This window comes from Centruroides vittatus, unplaced genomic scaffold, assembly GCF_030686945.1.
Source record: "Centruroides vittatus isolate TY-2023 unplaced genomic scaffold, ASM3068694v2 contig_975, whole genome shotgun sequence".
NCBI classification, from domain to species: domain Eukaryota; kingdom Metazoa; phylum Arthropoda; class Arachnida; order Scorpiones; family Buthidae; genus Centruroides; species Centruroides vittatus.
This window is the reverse complement of record NW_027122648.1, coordinates 1,056,280-1,080,086: the sequence shown is the minus strand read 5'-3', so window position 1 is coordinate 1,080,086 and position 23,807 is coordinate 1,056,280. Positions and strand designations below refer to the sequence as shown.

The following is a 23,807-nucleotide window of genomic DNA, read 5'->3' as shown; positions in this document are numbered from 1 at the left end:
TAACAGCCAAAAGAATATATTTAATACAATTTTTGATAAATCATTTTAAAGAAAAAAGTATCTTTTTAATTTCTAAATTTACCACAGTGTCCGTTTTATAAGAAATTTCTTTAGATAGTAATTAAAAAGTATTTTTTACACTTCACATTTTATCAATAGCAAAATTCGAGGTTGGAGTCGTCGGAATCTGAAGGATTTTACCGACTAGGCAACAATATATTTTTATGATTAAAGTCCACCATTTTCCAGCTTCATCACATATTAAGTCTATATTATTTACTAAGCTGCTTATTAAATCATTTTGTCTTATTAGAAATTTTGTCAAAAGAAAAAAAAGTTTCTGTATAGAGTCAAATGGTGTACTAAGTTATATCATTGTTTTTCTGTTAACTTCTTTTTTCACCAAATATAATATCAGACTTACTAAATTCTTAGACCTTGTACACTATCTAGCAGATCAAGCCTTTGACAACTGGATGGCTGAGATGATTAAGGCATCAGTCTACCGCTCTGGGAGACCCAAGTTCTAATCTGAGGAACCCTAGGAAATTTTCATGGATGATCTGTACTGGATACATTGGACCCAGTCACTCACCACCTAGTTTCCCCACTATGACCTGGCCAAACACATATCGAGTATGATAAAGAAAAGGCCTTCTTAGTGCTTTGAACGAAGAAACAAAAAACAAAAAATTAAGCCCAAAATCAATTAGCATATATTTGTATGGAAGATGTGGGAATAGGACAAAAATCACATTTCTACCTAAAATGAAAAGTGCACTTTTGTGGTATGAATTATACTTGCTGTTATGAAAACTACTTTTATTCAATATAAATATAAACAGACATACTACATCTTACAGCATCCTTCTCCTTATCAGTTTATTATACATTTTTGTAAGTTGAGTGCAAAAATGAAGCAATCCATAGAGAGGTGAAAAAGTTTCCTATAGTTTCCAGATACAAAATTAATGTCATTTTGTTCCTATCATCATACGATGTATAGAGGCCCCAGGATGACCAGAAATTGCCCTAAAGCTAAAGTTATCCTTTATTTGTCTTTGAAGAAAATGATACTGTGGACTCAGTACCTACAGGGTAGAAGATTTTAAAAACAAAAGCTACATTAATGTCTGTGTATTTTATATAAAAACATTGATTACTGTGTCAGTGACAATTAAATGTTAGAATCAGATAATAAAAAAAATAAAAATAATAATTAATAAGAAAATATTTATTTTTACAAAATCACAATGCCAGTTTGCAATTTTTAATCATATCTTTAATTTATTTAATTTAAAATAGTAGTGGCTCTCCACCTCAAATTAGTAGTGGCTTGCCCATCTACATATTTTTCCTGTTAGCAAGCCCCTGTACATCATACTTTTCTTTTAACAACAGAGTTGTGCCAGTCATCGACCTAACACCTTTCAGGGAAAAATTTTTGAATTGAAATAACATGACTTCCAGTTTGGTTCGGAAGTATGTATATAGTTAATCAGGGCCTTGTGCCCATATCTGGTCTCAGCTTTCATCTATCTAACTCCATTCTTGACATTAAGGAAAGACAGACAGACAATGGCAACAGGTCTACAATTTTTTGAAATTGCAATTCAATTATAGCACAGACTAAAGAATAAATGTCTTAATTTCTGTACAGAAAACATTGACAAAAGTACCTATTAGTCTTTTTTTATTTTTAATAAAATATCCATTTATGGAAATTTACAAGAGAAAATATACAATACATTTACATCTAAATTAAATTGACAATGATAAATAATAATCACTGTTAATTTTACAGTTGATCAGCATTAATAATTTTATTGCTATTTGTAGCCAAACAGCTTGAATAAAGATTTTTTTTTCATTTTGTAAATTCTAACAAAGAATCATATTTCAATTAATATATTAACAATAAAAATTCTGGACAAAAAATTACTTAAAATATACATAATTTGAAGAGAAACACAAAGTTGTCTTAGTATATTTTTCTCATACAACAAGAGCTCAATTAAATACAAGCAGAGTTGACCTTATAAACTATAAGTAATTTATACAGTTTTAGTCAATAGAAGAACTGTAAAGAAAGATTGACTCTGCTTATGACTGTTCTTGAGTACAATAAGAATATACTAAGATAATACAGTTATTTTTGTGTTTATTTTCAAATTACACATATTTTAAAATATATTATGTTAAAAAGCACAAATATATTTCAAATGTTACACTAAATATACAAACATCAATAAGAAAAAAATTACATTTGAATTATTTATAAGTAGGATATTTTATTAAAGAACAGCAAATATTCATCTTCAAATAATATTTTATTGTGATAAACGATGCAATGGACCACAAAAAATTCTATCTGCAAGTAATTGTATTATGTACTTTGAATCATTCATCAATAATTTTTATCTCTCTCACTTTTTAAGTCTAATTATATTTAGAATTAGAACATGACTCAAATTAAACGTAGAAAAGAGGAAATAGTAAATTTCATATGCTGTATTTGAAATGTGAGCAATTGGAGAAGGATTCAAGCAAGAGATTTATTTTTAATCTTTCAAAGCTCCATTTATTGTCACAATCACTTTCCGAGAACCTAGATTTAAAGAAAATTTATATTTTATTAATCAAATGAATTATTTTTTAATAATAATTTATATATAAAATGGTAATTAGAATAACATAAAACAAGTAATAGAATTAAAACTGGAAAAACATAAACTACAAAACTCAAGTCATGAAACATTTATTGGAAAAATAATTGTTTTGTGATATTAGTGACTAAACTTTTTAATATATTTACTTAGAAAATTCATCAATACACCATACTTCCTACTTTATATGGTATATCCACAATTGAGCGAAGATCATTTAATAGAGGAGGAAAAATTAAATTTTTTAATGTATAAAATTCTAATGCAGAAATCCAGAGATAAGAATCTTAATCATTGAGACAAGCATTTTAACCATTTATTATTATTGACATAAGCATTTTAACTACTTTAACATGGACTCTTGACATTATATCATCAAAAACTAACAAATTCTAAACAGGACACCATGCTTTGACTGTGCTTCCACAACAACAACAACAACAACAGCCAATTCTCACATTATCATTGTCAAGATTATTCTAACAAACAATAAGTTTGGTGTAATTATTAACTGATATTTTGTTCATAACAACAAATAGAAAAACAAATGATATAAAATAGATACACTTAATATTATTCAGTGACTGTGATACACTGAATAATATTAAGTTTATCTATTTTATTATGACTAATATTAGAAATAAATGAAAGGAATATATTAAATTATTTTATCAAAAGTTATCAAGCATCATAGTGATGGTATCAATTTTATTAAGCAATTTTTTATTTGTTTTCTTTGTGTAATAATTTATAATTGTTTATGTTTCAATTTGATTGATCTAAGGATTGATATGCTTCAATCTTCTACACCTGTCCAAATCTAGTCATTGCATTGTAAACCATAGTATCATTTTATGAGACAATTTTTAAAATATAAAAAGTATAATAAATTAAATAATTTTTGTTGTGTAAAATTAAATCATTATACAGAATTTATTAGCATATACAAGATGATCAAATTTGTGAGAAACAGACTTAGTTAAACTGGCAAGCAGTTTCAAATACAACCCTCTATTGTATTTTTGTACAGATCTTGTGTCACAAAATTTATCAATCACATGAGATATTGTTAACTTGTTGAGAACTGTAATGGGAAGAAACTTCAATGCAAGTTCTTCACTCACATATTTGTAAGATCTGTACACAAAGTAAGTCTCAACAATAAATTTGTATTCATCGGTGTAAAATGATGAAGCTGAAACAATTCAAAGTAATGATTGCTTAAGTTAAGACTAATGCATGGCAAGGTGATTTCAGTAGCTAGAGGCCGTTAGTCTTGAGGACAGTGTTGCCACATGAGCAACATTATAGTATAAAATATATATATACACATAAATTCTTTATTTTTACAGTTGTGTCCTATTTGAAACACACTACATTATCACTTGATTCCATAGTATATAAATGTTACAGATTTAAGCATTTCTTAAGATATAGAGGGGGCAATAACAAAAAATTCAGAATATTTTATAAATAATCTGTTAATGATTTTGTAGTGCTCCATCACTAATTTTGTTCTCATCCTCATTTATATATTAGGTAATTCGTAGTCGTTCCATATCGATCTTTATATCTTTGTCGTGCTATTAGGCTATGTGTAAAATTGTTTCGTTTGTTATGTGCCACCTTCGGCAGCTGCTGCCTGCTTGATTGGGATTGGTAGTCATGACACAGGTAACTAAGGATGAAGTCCTGGATGGAGGCAGATATAAAAACGCGAGCACAACACATGAAAAGCACCTTTTTTGTTTTCCCTCCTTCGGACCATGCTTGGGCACGACTCTGAGAAGAGGACCAAGAAGCAGTGAGCAGTAAGGGTCACTGTGTATGACTGGAAGGACAGGACGAAATAACAGTCTTTGGTAGAAGAGAATCCACTTGCATCAGTAGAAGAATTGATCAAAAAGTCCACGGACCATAGTGGAATAGGAGAAGGTTAGGAAATTCACCCAAGTTCACTTTTGTTCAGTATTTTGTTATTAACACCATATACCAATGTGTACTGCAATCCAGTAGTAACAACGAACATCGAGTTATGCTATCAATGATCTGAGTATTAATGGATAGCAACACATGCTCCTCACTGTAAAATATTGTAAATATCCTCGTTAGTTAAGTATAATTGTATTCCTAGTAATAAGTAGATTAGATTATAGGTAAGGCTTCCAATTATTGTAAAACCCCCAAAAGGAAAGTTGGACTTATACACTGTACCCAGATCTGAATGTGCCATAAAACCGTTGTTAAAATTGGTTATAGTGTGATATATTCTTTTGTGCGGCCCTTAGTATTCTTACCTTAGAAATGGAATATATGAATAAGAAATATTTTATAGAATATAGAAACCTCAAGTTGGTCATATATAGTAATAGATACACACAAATTAAACATGCATTTAATTTATGTGCACCTACTATATTATTGATAAATTTTTGTAATCATTCCAAGTGTTGAATCATCTAGTTTAATGAAATAAGAGTATATTATAAAAATTTAAAATTTTTCAACAAAAAATACCATTTTCTCAAACTAAATTCACATAGTCTTAGTAGCATAAATCAAATTTAATTATAAAGATAAGTTTGAAAATATGCATTAAAACTTGGTGAAACTGTTAAATTTGCAAACTTATTTGTAGAGAAAACGTTTTACTCAGTGGCTTAGCGTGGCTGTCAGCCGCCCGGGGCGGAAGAAAATTTCGCCGCCCCCTTATTTAGGTATCTCAATTTAAAAGACTAAAATATACAGTAATTCTAGAGAACTTTTCAGCAAGAACAATCATCATTATTGTGTATTCTACAGGTTCAAATTTTTACAAGATATTATTATTTATTGTGAAATTTTGCCACCCCCTAAAAGTGCCGCCTGGGGCGGGCCGCCCCTGCCGCCCCCACTACGCTACACCACTGGTTTTACTGCAATATAAACCATCAGTAATTGTATATGTTTAATGCATTAGTAATTACACTCATTAATGTTTTTAACTGCATGTTTCTTTAAAACTCCAGCTAAAAAATATTTTTAGAAATTTTAATTTAAAATTCTTTGAGAATCAATTTCCAAATTTTTGTAACAGGTTTTTTGACATTCTATTTTGGCAGAGAAACTACAAAGCAGCTATGACTTATTAAAATGTTTATTAAATTTATTAGTTTTTGTATAATGAGCATTTATCCCAATTTATATATGTAAACTCACCTGCTCGATTTCTGTGTTCACAAAGCCAAATCCCTTGCCAAGTTCCAAGGTTTAGCTGCCCATCTGTAATTGGTATAGTTAGACTAGAACCCAGAAAACAGGATTTGATGTGTGCAGGCTGTAAACAAATATTATATTTATTACTTATTTACATGATTTATTATTAATAATTCTATAAATGAGAATTTAAAAAATTCAATTTAGGTAAAATAAATACAGAATTAACTTCTGCAGTTTTTGATAGAAAAGAAATAGATAATGATAATTTCAGAACATCTAAAAATTAACAGACCCACAAAATTAGAATGCAAAATTTCAGTTTTTTATTTAAATTTCATATTAAACAACTATTTACTTATTTACAAATAATGTTCCTTTTTTCTGTTTAATCTGCTATTTATACATTATTACAATATGAGTTATTTGGCAGCCACAATTGTAATTCTGTAATTTAAATTACAAAATTTTATATTTTTATACACATTACAAAATATCTTCAATAATTCTTTTAATTAGTACCATGATTTATTATGTAATTTTAAACTGTTTGCTTATTTCTAAATCTATTTATAAATATATATGTATGTACTTACTACTGATTTGTATTATTTTATATTCTGAGCATTGACAAAGATTAACTCACCAAAAGAAATTCAAGCCTCTTAAATGAATTAATTAAACTGATAATATAATACCAATTCTTAAGATACCCTACAAGTAGACAAAGTGAATGAAATAAAAATAGTTTATACGTTTTTCTTTCTTTCATGCACTATAGTTTTAAAGTTACAAATTACAGGCCTATTTAAGATCAGTAATCTGTTTCTGGAAACCAGACATTCTGCAGGAAAAATTAATTGAGAGACATCTAAATGGAAAAATTACAATGCATTACAATATTGATCCAAATAATCAACTAATTTCCTAAAACATAATTAAAACACTTACACATAAGTAACAAACTATCTTGTTAGGATGTAAAATGTTTAAAATATTACTTTCTAATTGTCAAACAGTTAATATGTCTTCAGTTGTTAACAAATAATTGCTTTCTATGAAGTAATGTGCACAATCTGCATGTCATAATGATACAGCTTGGCAAGTAATAAAAGATCTGATCAAAAAACCAATCATTGACAAGGGGGGGAAAAGTATGTTATGTTTTAACTTCAGATCCTAATTCCTTTCAAAATACTCTCCCCTTCCAACTGCAAATGTTTAGTACAATGTTCTTTCCACTTTGAAAGAAATTCTGGAAATCACTTATTGGGATTGCCATCAGTGCATTTATAGCATTGGCACTGATATCCTCATCATGAAATCTCAATTTGTTTAATGGCATTTTCAATTTGGGGAAGAGCCAGAAGTTACAGGAAGCCAAATCTGAGACTAGAAGGGAACTCCCGAATCAGATGCAATAAATGGGTGAGGACGCTGCTTGTTATAGTGAAGATGTGAGGCACTGATTTATCATAGGTGTGGTCTCTTGTAATAAATGGCATTTCAAAGAGTCATTCATTACAAGAGAATGCAAGAACTTGCAGGTGATTTATGCTCATTGAAGACAACCAACACACTCATTATTTTCAAAGTTACAAACCACTGTGCTTAGTATGATCCTCTATTGTGGCTGCATCAGCTAACGTTCAGAACCTGTATAGCTTTTCTTAATCACAATGCATCATGGTCAAATATCATGAAAGCCATGACACAAATTTCACTTTGTGGTCGTTTTGAGTTAGCCACAACGCGTTGTGGCCATTTTACAAATGCCATGATGCAAATTTCACTTTGTGGTCATTTTTACAAATGGCCACGAATAAAAATTCGCATTGTGACCATTTTGAATTAGCCACAATGCATTGTGGTCATTTTTTCCACTCAATGAGTGATTATAAATCAGAAAGCATAAAGTGAACTAGAAAAAGGTGGTACCACAAATGAAAACGAACGGGTCGAGGGAAAAGCCGAAACACAAGAATACATAGTTGCAACACACTATGCTATAGAATATAACTTATTATCTAATCTATAAGTATATCACATCATTGTAATGTGAAATTTTTAAATGAAAAAATTATAAAAATGTATTTATTTTAAAGAGAATTAATACGTATGTACTCTTAACTCTTATCATCAGGTCCTTCACATGAATGTCTGAAAGGTGTAGTCTATAAAATATAGTAAAAAAATTGATTTAATAATATTCAAATTTTGAATATATTACATATGATATTTATTAAATAAGTTTTATAATAATGTATTATTATATATTCAATAGACTTCTGATATTAGGACTGCAATTATTCTCTGGTTTGTGATTATATTTGTATTGTTAATACATATGTAAACACAAAACTCAAAAATAATTCATTTTTAGCTCAGACTGGACAAGGCAGAAGATAAGTCAGATAAAAAGCAGTAGTCTTAGTTACAATAAGAAAAACAAATTGCTGTTAATGATGAAGGCATGTTGGGACTAAGCACTTTCAAAGTGGGACTATCAAACTGTGACAGATGAACAATAATTTGGTCTCTAAGTCTTGATAATTAGCCAAAAAGTCTTATAAATTTACAATACCAAAATTCACTGAAGCTATATAATTTTTGTGTTTCATTCAGTACATGTAGTCTGTACTGCCAAAAGAGCAAAAGTAGCAAAGGTAAGTGTCTGACACAAGCAATTTTATTGGTTACAGCCTAAGATAAAACATGACTCTTTGCATCAAATACCTAAATATAAGAAAGAACTCTGGTCTCTTCATGTATAGAAAAAAATATAGGGAAACAAATTTCAACCTGCTTCATGATCATTCATTTTACAACTTGTATAAATTTTCTGTTGTGAATGCATGAAATGATTTTTTTTTGGTTGATCACTTCAGAGTAATATTATATAAATTAAAGATCAAATCTGCATTTCTATGAACACTCAATGAATCTTATTAGAAATGACACGCTGACTTAATGATAACTTTTCAGGCAGCATTCCGAGGCTCGCAGCACGAGCACACACACACTGTAGTAGTACCCAAGACAAAAACGAAGAGATGAACTACATCATTAAGCTAGCTCAGAAGAACGGGATCAGTCCTAAAGCTGTCACTAGCGAGATTACGACACGCAATAAGGAGCGAAACCTCCTAAATACAGAGGAGTTTACATTGATGGAATACAGAGCGGAACTGGGCAGCATCTATAGACGTATAGGAACTGCCACAAACAAAAGAATAATATATAAACGGAATCCCACTATATACCAGCTGCTAAGAGCGGATAAAGACGCCATGGACACTAACTCCCTTCCGGGGGTTTACAGGATCCCTATTACGAACACACGGAGGCAAAATAAGCTATTTTACGTCGGAGCCACCAGAAGATCACTCAAGGAAAGGCTGGTGGAACATCAGAGAAATATAAGAAGCGAACAACCATGCACAGCGTTGGCGACTTATGTCCTGGCAGATCCCCAAGAAGTCCAAGCTGAATGGGCCCAAGCAAGATTAGTACAAACAGTTTGCAACGTAAAGCACCTCCGTTATACAGAAGCTTGGCATATCTGCAAAGCAAGCCAAAAAGGACAATCTATCAACTTCAGAGAGGCTAGTAAAATATCTGCAGCCTGGCGCTCAGGCGACATGTAAACCTCAGAAAAGCGGATATGCGGAAGCCTACACAAGGACAGAAATCGTAGTTTTTTGTCTCTGCACAGCTCCTCTCCTTCCCTATGTTCTGTGCGCCGTTCGGCTTGCACCATAGTTTATGTTTGTATTTTATTTTTAATGTCTCCAAGGAGCATATTACTTTTTATTGTCTGTTATTTATTTTTATTTTATTCTCATGTAATGTGTTATTTAATACACATCGATGTAGAGATGGTGCACGCAATTCTCTTTAGAATATTTTTTAAAAATGTTCCGAAGTTTGTTCGTTTTTGCAGATTTTCGTTGTGTTCGAATTTTTTTGGATATTTCCTGAAGAAGGTCGTTAAACACGACCGAAAACGTTCGTTTGTACCGAATAAACACGGCTGCAAATTTATAAGGTGTCATGAGTGTAGTGTTTTAATAAAGATAATCTGCAGTCTACGATGAGTACTCAATGAATCTTATTAGAAATGCAGCTTACTTAATGATAACTTTTCAGGAACCAATTAGGTCATAAACACAGATGGTCTACTGAATAAATAAATAAATAAATATATATATATAAAATTAATTATATATTTTAACGTTTTACCTCCGGTACAAGCTTTGTTAGAAACATCTCCATATCTTTCCTGAAAGTAAACACATAAGAAATATTAAATTAATAAAAACTCAAATATTATTTTTAATCATATTTGTTTTTAATTTATATTTTAAACTAATTTTATAAAAAGTTCCTGATGATATTAATACAATAAAATGTAAAAAATAAAATTATTTTGTTTATACTTTTAATTAAAGAAAGATTTTTTTAATAATTTTTGATAGACCATACAAGCACTTCATAACTTAGGTGGCTAAAACTCTTTGGAATTTGCTCTTTATTCTTACAAACTCTAATCTGTAATTTAGTAAATTAAGCAGTGTATTTACTTAAAACTAATGCACTTTCTGATTTTCAAAACCGAAACTGAAAATATTTATTTACTGGAGAACATAATGTGTATCTGCCTCAAACATTTAGCAAACAAAGCATGTTATCAAAGGATCATACATGCTGTAGCATGTATGATTCTTTGATAACAATACTTATCAATGTGAGTGAGAAAAGATTAGGTAAATCCAAGAAGAATCCAAATAGTGTATGCAAAAGCCAGAGAAAGACAAACAACAAAGTGTCTTTCTCTGGTTTAGAGATACAAAGTATGATGAGGAGGTTGGAGGAGTTGTTGAAGCAACAGCATATGGCAGAGCACTAGTAAGTGGAGATTTTGAGTTTGTACTTAAATCTAGTGCACCATTCTAACAAATACTATAAATTTTGAAAACAAAATTCAGCCAAAAAGAATGCACATTAGATTTGAGTAAATATGATACTATTCCTTGTTCACTCAATTAGTACTACTCAAAGTATACTCCATACTCTTGTGCATCTCAAAACATTTCTCTTGAGATATACAAGATGCATATTATAAATTAATTTTTTGAAATTTTTATTATTGGGCTGAAATTTGAAAAAATTGTAGACCTATAAATTCCCACTGTCGCTGTCTGTCCATTTGTCTTTCTTAAATCTTGAGAACAGAGTTAGATAGACAAAAGACAAGATGATGAAAGATCTAGAAACCTTAGGGGAAGACAGAAGACCCCGATTAACTATATACAAACATCTGGTGCAAACCAGAAGTCACGTTACTTCAATTCAAAAATTTTTCCCTGAAAGGTGTTAGATAGATGACTGGCACGACTCTATTGTTAAAGGAAAAGTATGATGTACAGGGGCAAGCCACAACTAACTGAGATGGAGAGCATATATTTTAAATTAAATAAATTAAAAATATGATTAAAATTTGAAGATCGGCATTGTGACAATGCCACAATAAATAATTGCTCGTTTATTGATATTATTTCTTTTTTTTTCATTTTTGACTCTTCCTGCCATACAGGTGTTAAGATGATCAGATGGCTATGTTTGCAAAGGTAACACCTGTCACACTGGAGGAACCTGACCTTCATTCAAATCCAAATTGGCTCTCCATATGAATTGAATGAGGACGTTCCTAAACTTTATGAGTTTTTCATGAATGGTCTGTCTTGGCTATGTTGGATATGTCACCTGTTTTTCACCATCTTAACACTCCCATTGAGGGCCTAGCCTAACCAATTATGGCTATGCAAAAGAGTAAAACACTATCAGACACCTCAACATCTAGGAGATGGATAAAAGAAAAAAAGCCAATTAATTTGGTGAGTATAGTTAAAAGATTTCTACTCAATAAACAGAGCCTGAAGTAGATTTCTACTCTATTACTTGTAAAAGAAAAAAGGATTTAAAATATAATAGTTCAATTAAAATCATTATATTATGTGGTAAGAATTTCTATTGTGATAAAGAATCCAGATAATTCCATCTTAGATACTTCTGATCTTTCATTAAGATCATTATCAGAGATTTGTTCTCTATATTTCTGTTAACCAATTTCATTATAAACTGGTTAGCATGGATAATTATAATTATAAGATATAAAACTAATGGACAAAAACTCCAAAAATATTTTTACTTTTCATTCTTTAAGTATTAAGTGAATGTTATTAAATTAGCTTTATTTGCAAATAATTTAATAAAACTCTATTCTAATCATCGGGACCATACCTCCGAGTGTGGCCCGTACCAACCTCTATGTATGTATTCTAATCACTTGCATTTCTATATTTTGTTCTGCATTAAATTCTTATTAAATTTTTCTTCAAATTATACAAAAATTTACTAGATAATAATTCTGTTACATAAGCAATATAAAGCAATGTATTATAATTCAAAATATATGTTTGAAAACTTCAGAATGTTCTGTGGCTGCACCGGGAGGTGGATGGCTTTTCCTCCTTTTTCTCGGCTAACAGGTCAGTGAGACCTGCCCATGGTCAAGATGGCGGCTCGGTTTTGTTACGTGTCATGCGTTATGCGAGTGAGAGTGCGGAAGAGAATGGGTCCGACGGTCGAGCGGCGACGATACTCGAATAAAGGACATTAACAATGTATAATAACAACAACAACGATTTATTAATGCTAAAGCTACAGATACAGTTAGGGCGAGCTACTATCGCCTAAGTTCGGATACGCAGAGGGAGAGTTTACACGACTTTGGGGAAGTCATACCTTGTAATCCTTTCGTTCTTGTGACGAGGTTGAGATATCCTCGGGTATCCTTTTGTAGACGTCGGGACGCGCACACACTAGCCAAGGGACACTACGAAACCGACCTCGAGTCGATCGGACGGACTCTATGTAACCGACTTCGAGTCGATCAGACAGACTCTATGTAACCGACCTCCTTTCCTCTTTTGTCGCCCTTTTTTCGTCTCGGTCATGTTTCTCGGTTTCACCAACCAGCATTATTCGAATGTTGTTCCTCATAATTCATGTTTTCTCCGTGGGAACCAAACAATAAAATAATTTATTATTAGTGTTTTGGTTCCGGCAGGTTCGAATTTTCACAGTTCAAATAAGCATTTTTCTGCATAAAAAATCTTTAAAGTGTAACATTGTATCATCTTTTTTGAAAAAAAATGAATTATTTATGGAAAAATAAAACTATAAAACACATTAGGCCTACAGATGATGTATGGGCATAAATATTTATCTAATGAAGCTAAATCATAAATTATATCCATATATAATTTAAAATGTTTCAAATGATTGTTGTAATGAGACTTGCATGTTAATGCTGATTACTAAATTCAGCAAAAAAATCTTGATACTTTAAAAAATAAAGTTTGTTTGATCATAAAGTAGAAAAAAAGAAGTTTACCCTGCAAATTATATAAAATTCTTAATAAATAGAGTTTTAATTATAAATAAGCAATGTCAAGATATTTCAAATAGTTTTTTAATAAAATAAAGAATTATTTTTTTATTAAAAAATTGAAGTCAGAAATTGACAAAAGTGCTTTTTCTAAGTATTTTAATGTTTATTATATCATGTATTTTTATTAAAACATTGCTTATTTGTAATTAAAATTATGTTTATTCTTAAGAAATGTCACAACAAACTATAATTTAATGAAAACTTTACATCTAACTGAGATTTGATAGAAATTTTAACTTCAGTAAATCCTCTTTCTAAAAGAGGCATTTGCTAACTTGTCATTCATCCCAGAAAAAACTCAATCCTGCTTCTCACCTTAAATAACAAATTACACATTTTAGCAACTACTATTACACTATAATTTCACAAAGTTTCATTTGTTTATTTTACTTCATAAATGTTTAACAATTCATTTATGTATTTCATGTTATTTATCTACCTATTTCTGTTCTGAAAACTGTTCACCTGAATTCTGTTTAATCTTCTTATTCATTTTTATATATAAAAATCTGAGTTTTTATGTTATACAACAAATTACTTTGACTTTTTATTATGTGCAATATGAACTGCAGGTTTCAATAAAAAGAACACAAACAGAAATTGCAAGTGAAAAAATGAAAATGTTATGATAAATATGAGGTCTCACTCAAAACAACAGCATGTTATCAGGGTAGATTGCATGTTACAAGACTGGGAATAAGTTAGATCAGTGCAAGTATAGTGGCTTGGTTAAATCCAGTATAAACAAAAAACTGCTCTTGTGAGACAGACTTTGGAAATAACAGGGAAGGAACAAGAAAAACAATATGACTGAGAATCAATAAATAACGATATGTGGGAGTTTCAGAGTTGTTTGAAAAGTGGCCTTACTGGTGATACTGAAAAGTACAGAAAAACTTATGATATTCAGATCACATTTTGTCTGTTGACTTATTTCCTATGTTTTGTGTTAGTGCACTTTTCCTATAGACAGACTTATCAAACTGGACATCTATGGAACAGAATGACCTTAAGACACAATTTTCTTCTATGTATTTATTATGATTTTATATTTTATTTTTATTTTATTTTATTATGATATGCATTTCTAGCATCTTCCTCCTGAGGAGGGATCTGTTAGGTCCAAAATGCATATCATAATAAATACAAAAAAGAAAATTGTGTCTAAAGGTCATTCTGTTCCGTATAGGGTTTCTCAAACAGGATCCCAGTTGTTTTTTAACTCAGGAAATATCCCAGGAAATTCTTCTCATCTCGGGAAATCCCGCAAATTTCTTAAAAGTTCACTTTTTTCTTATTTTGTGTTAAGGTAGGGGAAATTTTGCAAATAGAAAGTATAATTAACTCAAAACTGTCAGAATACATTTGTATTTATTAATTTTAAACCTACTTATTAGTTTTTTAAATTTTTGCTTGTTATGGTATGTCACAAATTGTCAATAATCAATACGTAGCTTATTTGTGGCAGGACTATGAAAATTCTTTACTCATCAGAACCTGTAATATCTGGAATAATTGCACCAATGTTGTCTTAATTTTAACTATGCCCAGTAGCTTCAATAACTGCATTATGCCAGGTTGTGCAAATTGGGCAAGGATAGAAACGAGTATGAAGTGTGCAAGTATGAAGTTTTTCTTCATAAACCTGATTATTAAAGCCAAACAAACTGCCGAATTATTAGGTTATAAGCTTGATGTTTCTATTAAAGCAGCCAAGGTAGACAAATGAAGAATACTAGAGAGCAAAAAAAGTACTACAATCTTGAAAATGAACTAGAAATCTTCCAGGTTACAGGTGAAAAAACATGTAACATTTGTCTTCTCTTAAATGTATTAAAGATGATTCCACTCATATTCATTGAATTGGAAAGACCATTCTCAGTAGCGGGACTTTTCATTATTAAAATAATAACCAGATTGATCAGAGTATTGACTATCTTTAGTTTTTAAAATTTAATGAAAACTTACAATAATATTTTGTATTATGTTCTATTTAAAAAACGAAAATTACCTTTTAAGCTAGAAGTTTGATCTAAGTTCTTTCTTTTTTTTTTTTTTAAATTTTTAACTCAATTTAAAGCATTTTGTTGTTGTTGTATGCAGTTTCCAGCAAACGCTAATAAATTTTTTCTATTTGTGAAAATTTCTACATAATTGAAAGGTAATTTTTAATATATATTTTACACAGCATTATTAATATGATTTTGGAGGTTGCAGAACGTATTAAATTACTTTAAAAATATGAAAAATAATTATATAATTTGATTTCATGATATTTTGTATATCTTAAAAATAATTATCGTATATATCGGCGGATAAGACAACCTTCAGATAAGACAAGGTATAAATTTTCATCAAAGTTTTATAGTTTTAGCTTATATCTGTCCTATAAGATGACCCCAAACTATCAACGACCTATGAACTTAGTTTAGATCAGCAATCATCATCTGAATAATAATACTGTATAGCGTATATGGAATTATGTCCTATTTGTAATTTTTCAAATGAACAAATTTATTTTCTTGCATCTGGCAGCACTGCCTTGCGATTGTTGCAAGCATTCGCACTGATTTGGCATTCGGGTAATGACCTTGACTATTCACAAAACTGCTGTATGGGCTATTCTATTTTGTGCACATACCCTACTCTTTATTAGAGTTTTTTTAATAATGGTTTTAATTTATATAAATTTTGGTCTAATTTTTTGTATCGGTCCTATAAGACAACCCTGGATTTTCGGGGCCTTTTTTTATGATTCAACTAGCATCTTATCCGCCAAGATATACAGTAATTCTATCCCAGGATTTCTGGGATCCCGGGAAACAGTTCACTTTTATCCCGAAATCCCAGAACAAGCAAAAGACTGGGAAATGAGAAACCCTAGTTCTGTGGCTGTCCAGTTTAATAAGTCCCTCTACAGGAAAAGTGCGCTAATGCACTTGCATGAAACATAAGAAAAAACTTGTAAAGCTGACCCCAAATAGATAAGAAATGATAAAAATGTAAAAATAAAATCACAATTTTATTTACTTGTTGTAATTATTCATATAAAATCTATTGAATCTTGTACTTAAATGAATATTTAGATTATCAAATTAAAATTACATTGAAACTTGTAGTGAATGAAAAGTATTTGCAATTTTTTAAAATTGTTTAGTCAATTATATTTTTTGATAAAAATGTTGTTCCTTGTCATCTTCTTAGTCTAAAAAAAAAGGACAAGCTTTGCATATTCATTTATAAGAAAATAACTTAAAGTTGTTAACACGAATATTAAAATCCTATTTTCAAATTATGCTCTGATAAAATCCAAATAAGGAGATGACTGATTTAATAACACTAACAATTATTTTATTCATGACACACACACACACACACACATACAGAGTGAAGAATGGATAAAGACAGCTTTGGAAAGCCCTCCTATTGTATATATAGAGCTCGTGCACCCTCTGGTGGCTAGAGCTTTACAATCCTTAACATGTTCTGAACACCCAACAATGATGTAAAGTTATTGAAAATACTAGCAAAAATTGCTTTTATATTTTTTATATTCTTATACAATCTGTTATTTTCTTGTCTTTGAAGTTTGTAACACAAGAAAGTTTTATAACACATACAGATGTAAATTATTCTAAACATTAATTGTTTAATTTTATATTTATTTTATGGATTGTTCTATTGGAGAGCCAATGCTAGACTAAATTAATCTGAAAATGTTTCTTTTCCAAAAGAACAAATATTTTGGTTATCTCAATTTAGTAGTTTCTTGTTAGATATTTAAATATAATATAAAGTTTCACACAATTCTTAGAACATTTTAATTACATTTAAAAACTTATTTTTCCAATTTTCAAAAATCTACTGTTTTCTGCTTTATGTTGATTGTTTTTCTATAATCCATGTATTTCAACTTTTTTGATTCATCATCAAGAATCTTAGAAGAAAGTTTTAAACATTAGATAGTATATTTTCAACTTTTAAAATTAAATAATGAATTAAATATTTTGTCTTGAGTAAACAAACTTCCATTAAATGCATTCATCTCAAGCATACAATCTAACGTCATACCTCTAGCAGATAGAGTTTACCAAGTATAATTTCTTAAAAATAATAATAAAATTAAGTATTTCTAATACTCATTAACTTCTGATCTCTTCTATTGGTTTTACTTACTCAATTTTCTTGTCTTTACAGCACTTTACAGTAAAGCAAGATGAGAGATTGTAAGTTAATATGCACAGATCTACTTAATTTTATTATAATTTTTAAGAAAGTATACTATGAAAAACTCTATCAGGTAGAGGCATGAGATTAGATTGTCTGTTTGAAATGAATGCATTTGATGGAAGAATTTGTTTACTCCAGATGAAATATTCAATAGAAAAGATTTAATTTTAAAAGCAGATAGCATTTGTATTCAATATCTAATATTTACAAAGTATTGTTCTGTAATTTCTACCCTCATGATGACTAAAGGTTTGAAAATACTTGAAAGTTATATCAAAAAATTCTACATTCTCCAATCAGGCAGAAAACAACAGAATTCTTTTTAAACTATTCAAATTCAGAATTTTATTTTGTCAATAAATATTTTGATTAAACATGAAAGAAATTAATATAATTCATGAAATGGTATTATATTGTAAAAAATATAGAGATGAATATAAATAATAAAAAATAAAATTATTTACCTAACATCAGGATCCCAGTTCTAATTAAAAAAAGAAAAAACTCAGTAATTAATGCAATCAATTTAATCAAATGTAAAAATTAATTCTTTTACTAAAAGCCAAGACTATACTTTCAAAATTAATTTCAAATTTAAATTATCATTTATGTTATAATATTAACTTTAACAATTTATTATCCTAATTAAATTAATTTTAAGAATTTATTTAATACAGGCCTTAGAATAGAAAATGACTTCAAAATAAATGAGAATAGTAACTCCCAGCAAGGAAAATGTGACTAAAAAATGAGAAATAAAATTAGTTGGCCATGATGATATACATTGTGTAAGGAGTTGAGTCCAAATGTTATTTTATGTTTATGGGTTTCATCTCATTTGTCATTATAATTTAGTTTGAGAACATTTTCTTTTGTTTAAAGAACAAAAACCCCTCTCCCCCATTCTAAATAAACAAAATTATGACTTAAGACTCAATTACTCTGGCAACTTTACTAGCAAGATAGTAAAATGCCAGTGAGTAGTGAGAAAAGTAGCCTGACTTTCAACTTTACTCACACTAGCAGAGCAAGCTGAGTTTACACGACAACGTCATTACATTGTGTAAACAGAATGAATTTAGTAGCAGTGAGTATCTAGTAAACTTGTCCGGTGTAATTCAGCCTTTACATGCCTGATGATGACCAAGTTCACGAGTGATGATCTAAAGTGGCATTTCTAATCAATGATCTTCAAAAGAGTTAAAGAACAGTCATTGAATCAACTTGTTGACGAGTTTAAAACTCTACAAATAATTTTTATTGGAAATGTTGGGATTGACTTTGACAAAAAATGTTTGCTCATAAGTGAGTTTAAAATGCTAGCATATAAATATGTTAAAGGTAGGGTGGCAAGAGGTTTTGTAACATTGCATAAGAAATACAAAATAATCATAGAATGAAAAAAGAGTAAGGTGAAGTCACCGAATGCAAGATAGAATAATTGGAACTTTTTGGCATTCTTGGTATGACAGTTAGATGGTATATACTAAAGAATTTTGTAAGTGATTTAGTTTATTGTTAGTCTTTGAGGAGATTTAGAATAAATTAAAGTTTCCTAATTGATGGGAAAAGTTTTGTAAATTCCAGTTTTTGTTTTGAATTTTACTAATAACAGTTCTAGAATTTTTGTGCTTTGTTTTGACTTGCTAAATATAATTTTATTATTTACTAGAATCATTTTGTATGCATTTCCTCACATAAGTGATAACTGTTCTTTGTAAGTTTAACTAAGAATTTAATAAACATTTTCTTATTTTAGTTTTCTTGGCAAGTTGTCAGTTTTTTTTTTTTTTTGTTTAACTATTTCTTTTGCCCCTGCATCTGAAAGTCCAGGCCTGGCAATTGGTCAAACTCACATTTTATGTACCACCATTCATTAAAAATCCGGGTAATTTTTGATTGATGAATCTAAGCAGTGCATCACAATTGTAATATTATACCCAAGGCAATATGCTAGATATGAAGTTTTTGATTAAAAATTCTGCAGTACCAGAGTATATTTCTCTCTTTTTTATTCTTTCTACCTTGTGAGCACTAAGAAAGCTTTTCTATCAAGTCCTTTATCAGTTTGGGTAGACCCACGATGGAGCAACTGGATGTTGAGCAATGAGGCCTGATGTATCTGGGAGACCACCCTGTGATTTCTCAACTCATCCAGATTAATACCAAGTCCCTCACAACAATAAAGCTGATACTTTCAATACTTCTGCCATCCAGTCTGTATCTTTCTCTTGCAACTGCCACCAGTGTATTATCAATAAGAAAAGATTACTTATATACATTTTATTATTATTTTTTATTTAACATACCATATGTGTTTGACAATTTTGTTGTTGTATGGGATAAGGCAAAACACAAGGACAATCTGCCAAGGAGCACACCTTTTGGCAGATTGCTCTTGTGCGCCTCCTGAGAGAACTTTCTGGTGGAAACTTGTCTCCTATTTAGGTGTTAGACATGCAAAGAAAGCTTGGGAAACTTCACGCAGCTAGCCCATTGGTTAGATGTGTAACCGGGACCACTTGTTATATTATATTATACAATACACAAATTAAGTCTTTGGTATTTTAGCCATGCATGAGGTAATTAAAGCAGACTTCCTCTTCTCTACAGTTTTTTGAAGGTCTTCAGCTTGCTTTCTTTCAGTTTCTTCTTCTTTCCATATATTTTGAAATCCTGTCAATATGCTTGAGCTAATTCAACTTCCTCAAAATTTCAGTTTTTCAATGCTTTCTTGAGCCTATCAGTTACCAATTCTAACATTTTCCCAGCAGTAACATGCTTTTTCTCCTCTTCTTTTCTGATTTCTTTAACTTTTGCTCATCTTTTTTCAGGTTTTTCTGTTCTTTTTCAATTTGGACTTGCAATTTTGACAGTTCAATCTGTTTTTCTTTTTCCTTCCTCCACTTCATTTCCAGCAGTTGATTCAGACACTCATACATCATACAATCTAATTGCAAAAGCTGTTGTTGATAAGATGGATTATTTGGAACATTTTCCTTTATCACATGCATCATCTGAAGTAAATGATGAACTACTAACATTGGCAGGTCCAGATGCGAGGCATAATTGTTGCTTTGATAATACTGTCCAACAAGACTCTTGATGTTTAGATGTATTGGCATGCTGGGTGAGAACCTGGAAACTCTTATGTTTGATAGACACCACTGCAACACACATTTCACAATATACTTTATCTTTGCTGTATTTCTCTGCCCAACTTCAATGTTTTGAATTAATTTACTTACTAAGAAACAAAGTCCTAAAGACTTGTTTTTCTAAATAAGTCTTTCTATAAGACTTATTTAGGAAACAAGTCTTATAGAAAGACAATATGAAATGACAACACACGATAGTGGAGTCTGTGGATGTGATAATTCCTAGAAAATAATGGTGTTTGAACCAATTACATATTGAGATCTACTAACCAACACTTGTCCTGGCAAATCATTAATTTTACTTCAAAAAACTCATAAGTATAGCCATAAATTTCAAGCTTTCCCTCCCTCTTCAGTATGGCTGCCAGTTTTTTCTGACAAATGTCTAAAATATTTGCCATCTATGTTACATTGTTCAATTTCAATCATTATTCCTTCAATCCTGGTTTGACAGTATAAAAAACTTGATTTTCTACACAATACTCCAACATAAAAAATGATTGGTTAACTTTTTTTGTATGTGATATTAATTAAGTTAAATGAAAATTTCATATATCTAATAGAGAAATCATATCTAATCCTAACATGTCAACAATTTTTATACACACTTTTAACATTTGACAATTTTGTTGTTGTATGGGATAAGGCAAAACACAAGGACAATCTGCCAAGGAGCACACCTTTTGGCAGATTGCTCTTGTGCGCCTCCTGAGAGAACTTTCTGTTGGAAACTTGTCTCCTATTTAGGTGTTAGACATGCAAAGAAAGATTGGGAAACTTCACGCAGCTAGCCCATTGGTTAATGTGTAACCGGGACCAGTGTTCGGTGGTTTTATCTACTTAGCCATAAATGGGCTCTTGATAATCTTGATCAAGTTCATAACACAAATAATAAATTTGCTCTTACCTCATTTAATGCCAAACTTGCTGAAGTATGCATAACTGTAAAAATAAAAGCAGTTTATTAAAAAATTTAATATTTTTATTTATAAAAATTTTAATTTTCTGTAAATCATTTTGGCAAAACTATTTTTCTTTTAATTTAATAATTTATATATTAATATTTCAATTAACATTAATTACATAATTCTATAAAATTATTTGAAATTAATAATTAATATAACTGATAATTTTATTATTTTTTACCCCTTAATATTTTGCATCTAATTTTATATAAAATAGAATGAAGCAACTACTTTGCATCCTTTAAATATCATACAAAATAGAAATAAAAGAAATGTGAATGTTAGAATGGATATGTGGAGTAACAAATGAAAACTGAATAAGGAATGAGCACATTAAAGACAGCTTAGGAATAATTAAAATCAGCAAGAATATGGAAGAAAACTGACTAATCCCACAGTATCCAATTATTGATCTGCTTCTTGAGGTAAAGTCAATCAAGTATACAATGAAGGTAGACCTTCAGAGAATGGAAATGATCACAGAGAATATGAAGCATCCAATTACTATCTGAAATGGTCCAGGGTAATCAAAACACTCGCACAGAAAAGCCCAAAAGATCAAAATTAAGAAAATTAATCCCAACAGAAAAATTTTGTAAAAAGACAAAATTGAATATCATCAAAAAACAACTTCTCGCACAATCCCTGGGAAGGATAAATCAACACACTAAAAACCTTTTTTGTGTCCCAGTACGAACATCTTTAGATAAAAACTAACCTTTCCGACCAAAAACTTGGTCTTCATCGGGCTATCGACCAGTATAAAATTTGAATCTGGAATTGGAACAACTTGTTTAAAATTATTTTAATTTCCAAATCATTTAAAAACTAGAAACTAATTTTTAAATAATTTGTACAAATTCCAGTTTCGAATTTTATACTGGGTCGATAGCCCGACAAAGACCAAGTTTTTGGTCAAAAAGGTTAGTTTTTATCTAAAGCTGTTCGTACTGGGACACAAAAAAGGTTTTTAGTGTGTTGATTGAATATCATCATCAAATCTACAATCAAATCATCTGATAAATATTACCGAAGACAAGAAAAAATTTAATAATTATCTCAATAGTCAGTTGGTAGAGATATAACACTTTTCAAACTGCAATGGAGCCAAGTAATTGAGATCACATTGATAAAGACTTTTAATAATGGAATGCATCTGTGGCCTGATATTGAGATAATTATTAATGTTTTAGAGGCAAGAAGCTTACGAATATACAAGAAAGAATGTTGATTCTTCTAGAAAGTCTTGTATTGACAGATTACCTTATTCTTATTTGTTTATTTTCTCAGTAGAACATATAAAAAATTTAATTTATGTTAAGAAATTCATTAAGAATAGAACATTTATGAGTCAATGTATTGATTAGAAAATTTCTCTTAATTTAAAGATAATGTGATTAGCCACGTGCATACGAATAAATAATTTCACATCAATATATTAATTAAACGAGAAATTACAGGTTCTTCATTACTTACTTTGTAAATGAAAAACACCAACAGAAAACCTGGCAAGTTCTGGGATTTGGTTGACCAATTCTTCCGTTATCAAATGGCATCCTCTACTAACGGACAACAAATTTATTTTCTTTTGAAACCATGCCGATCCTTGAATAACGTTGATGCTGTTACTGCTGGAAGCAGCCATGACACTTTGAGTTACAGAGCGCCCAGCAGGTTGCCAAATGCTTTTCACGAAAAGCAGCGGTAGCATGATTTAATAGTAGTAGAATTCGAAGTAGCCCAAAATAACGTTACCAGATTGTCATTAGTGTCAACCCTATGAGATCGTCTGTAACGGTTGACCTTCGCAAATATGCAATTGCGGCCGCAAAAAACTTACATCGTATGGATATGGACGTTTTATTTTACTAAACAATTTAAAATTAAGAAAACAAAAAAATAAGTGAAAAAGAGTTTAGAAATTATTAGATACAAAATAATCTGTAAATAATTTATAAATTTATATCTACGTAAGATTCTAGCTCTGAATGAGGAGGTTCGACCCTCCTGGGGTCGTTCAGAGCTTGAATTTTACCCGTATTTTTAATTATAGGCCCGCCAGTATTTCTTTGAATAA

The 23,807-nt window shown here is 30.2% G+C and overlaps 1 protein-coding gene across 1 annotated transcript; it reads right to left on the bottom strand.

Annotated features, from left to right (window-relative positions):
- Positions 1–1,676: 1,676 nt before the first annotated feature.
- On the bottom strand, positions 1,677–23,589 carry LOC136985691 (UPF0047 protein YjbQ-like). The gene is made up of 7 exons (XM_067283022.1): positions 23,207–23,589; positions 21,673–21,707; positions 18,072–18,091; positions 10,104–10,143; positions 7,997–8,035; positions 5,865–5,985; positions 1,677–2,608 (listed from the first exon to the last, which is right to left on the bottom strand). Exons 1-7 carry the CDS (start codon positions 23,439–23,441, stop codon positions 2,562–2,564), a joined length of 537 nt encoding a protein of 178 aa, XP_067139123.1. The 5' UTR covers positions 23,442–23,589; the 3' UTR covers positions 1,677–2,561.
- Positions 23,590–23,807: the final 218 nt, after the last annotated feature.

Bases quoted from the DNA above. Each gene is read 5' to 3' on its own strand.
- LOC136985691 (XM_067283022.1), bottom strand. From the start codon at position 23,441: ATGCTACCGCTGCTTTTCGTGAAAAGCATTTGGCAACCTGCTGGGCGC. The intron at 10,144-18,071 runs GTAAATAATTTT...GTTTACTTTCAG, and splicing joins AACTGGGATCCTGATGTTAG to GAAAGATATGGAGATGTTTC. The intron at 8,036-10,103 runs GTAAAACGTTAA...TATATTTTATAG, and splicing joins TAACAAAGCTTGTACCGGAG to ACTACACCTTTCAGACATTC.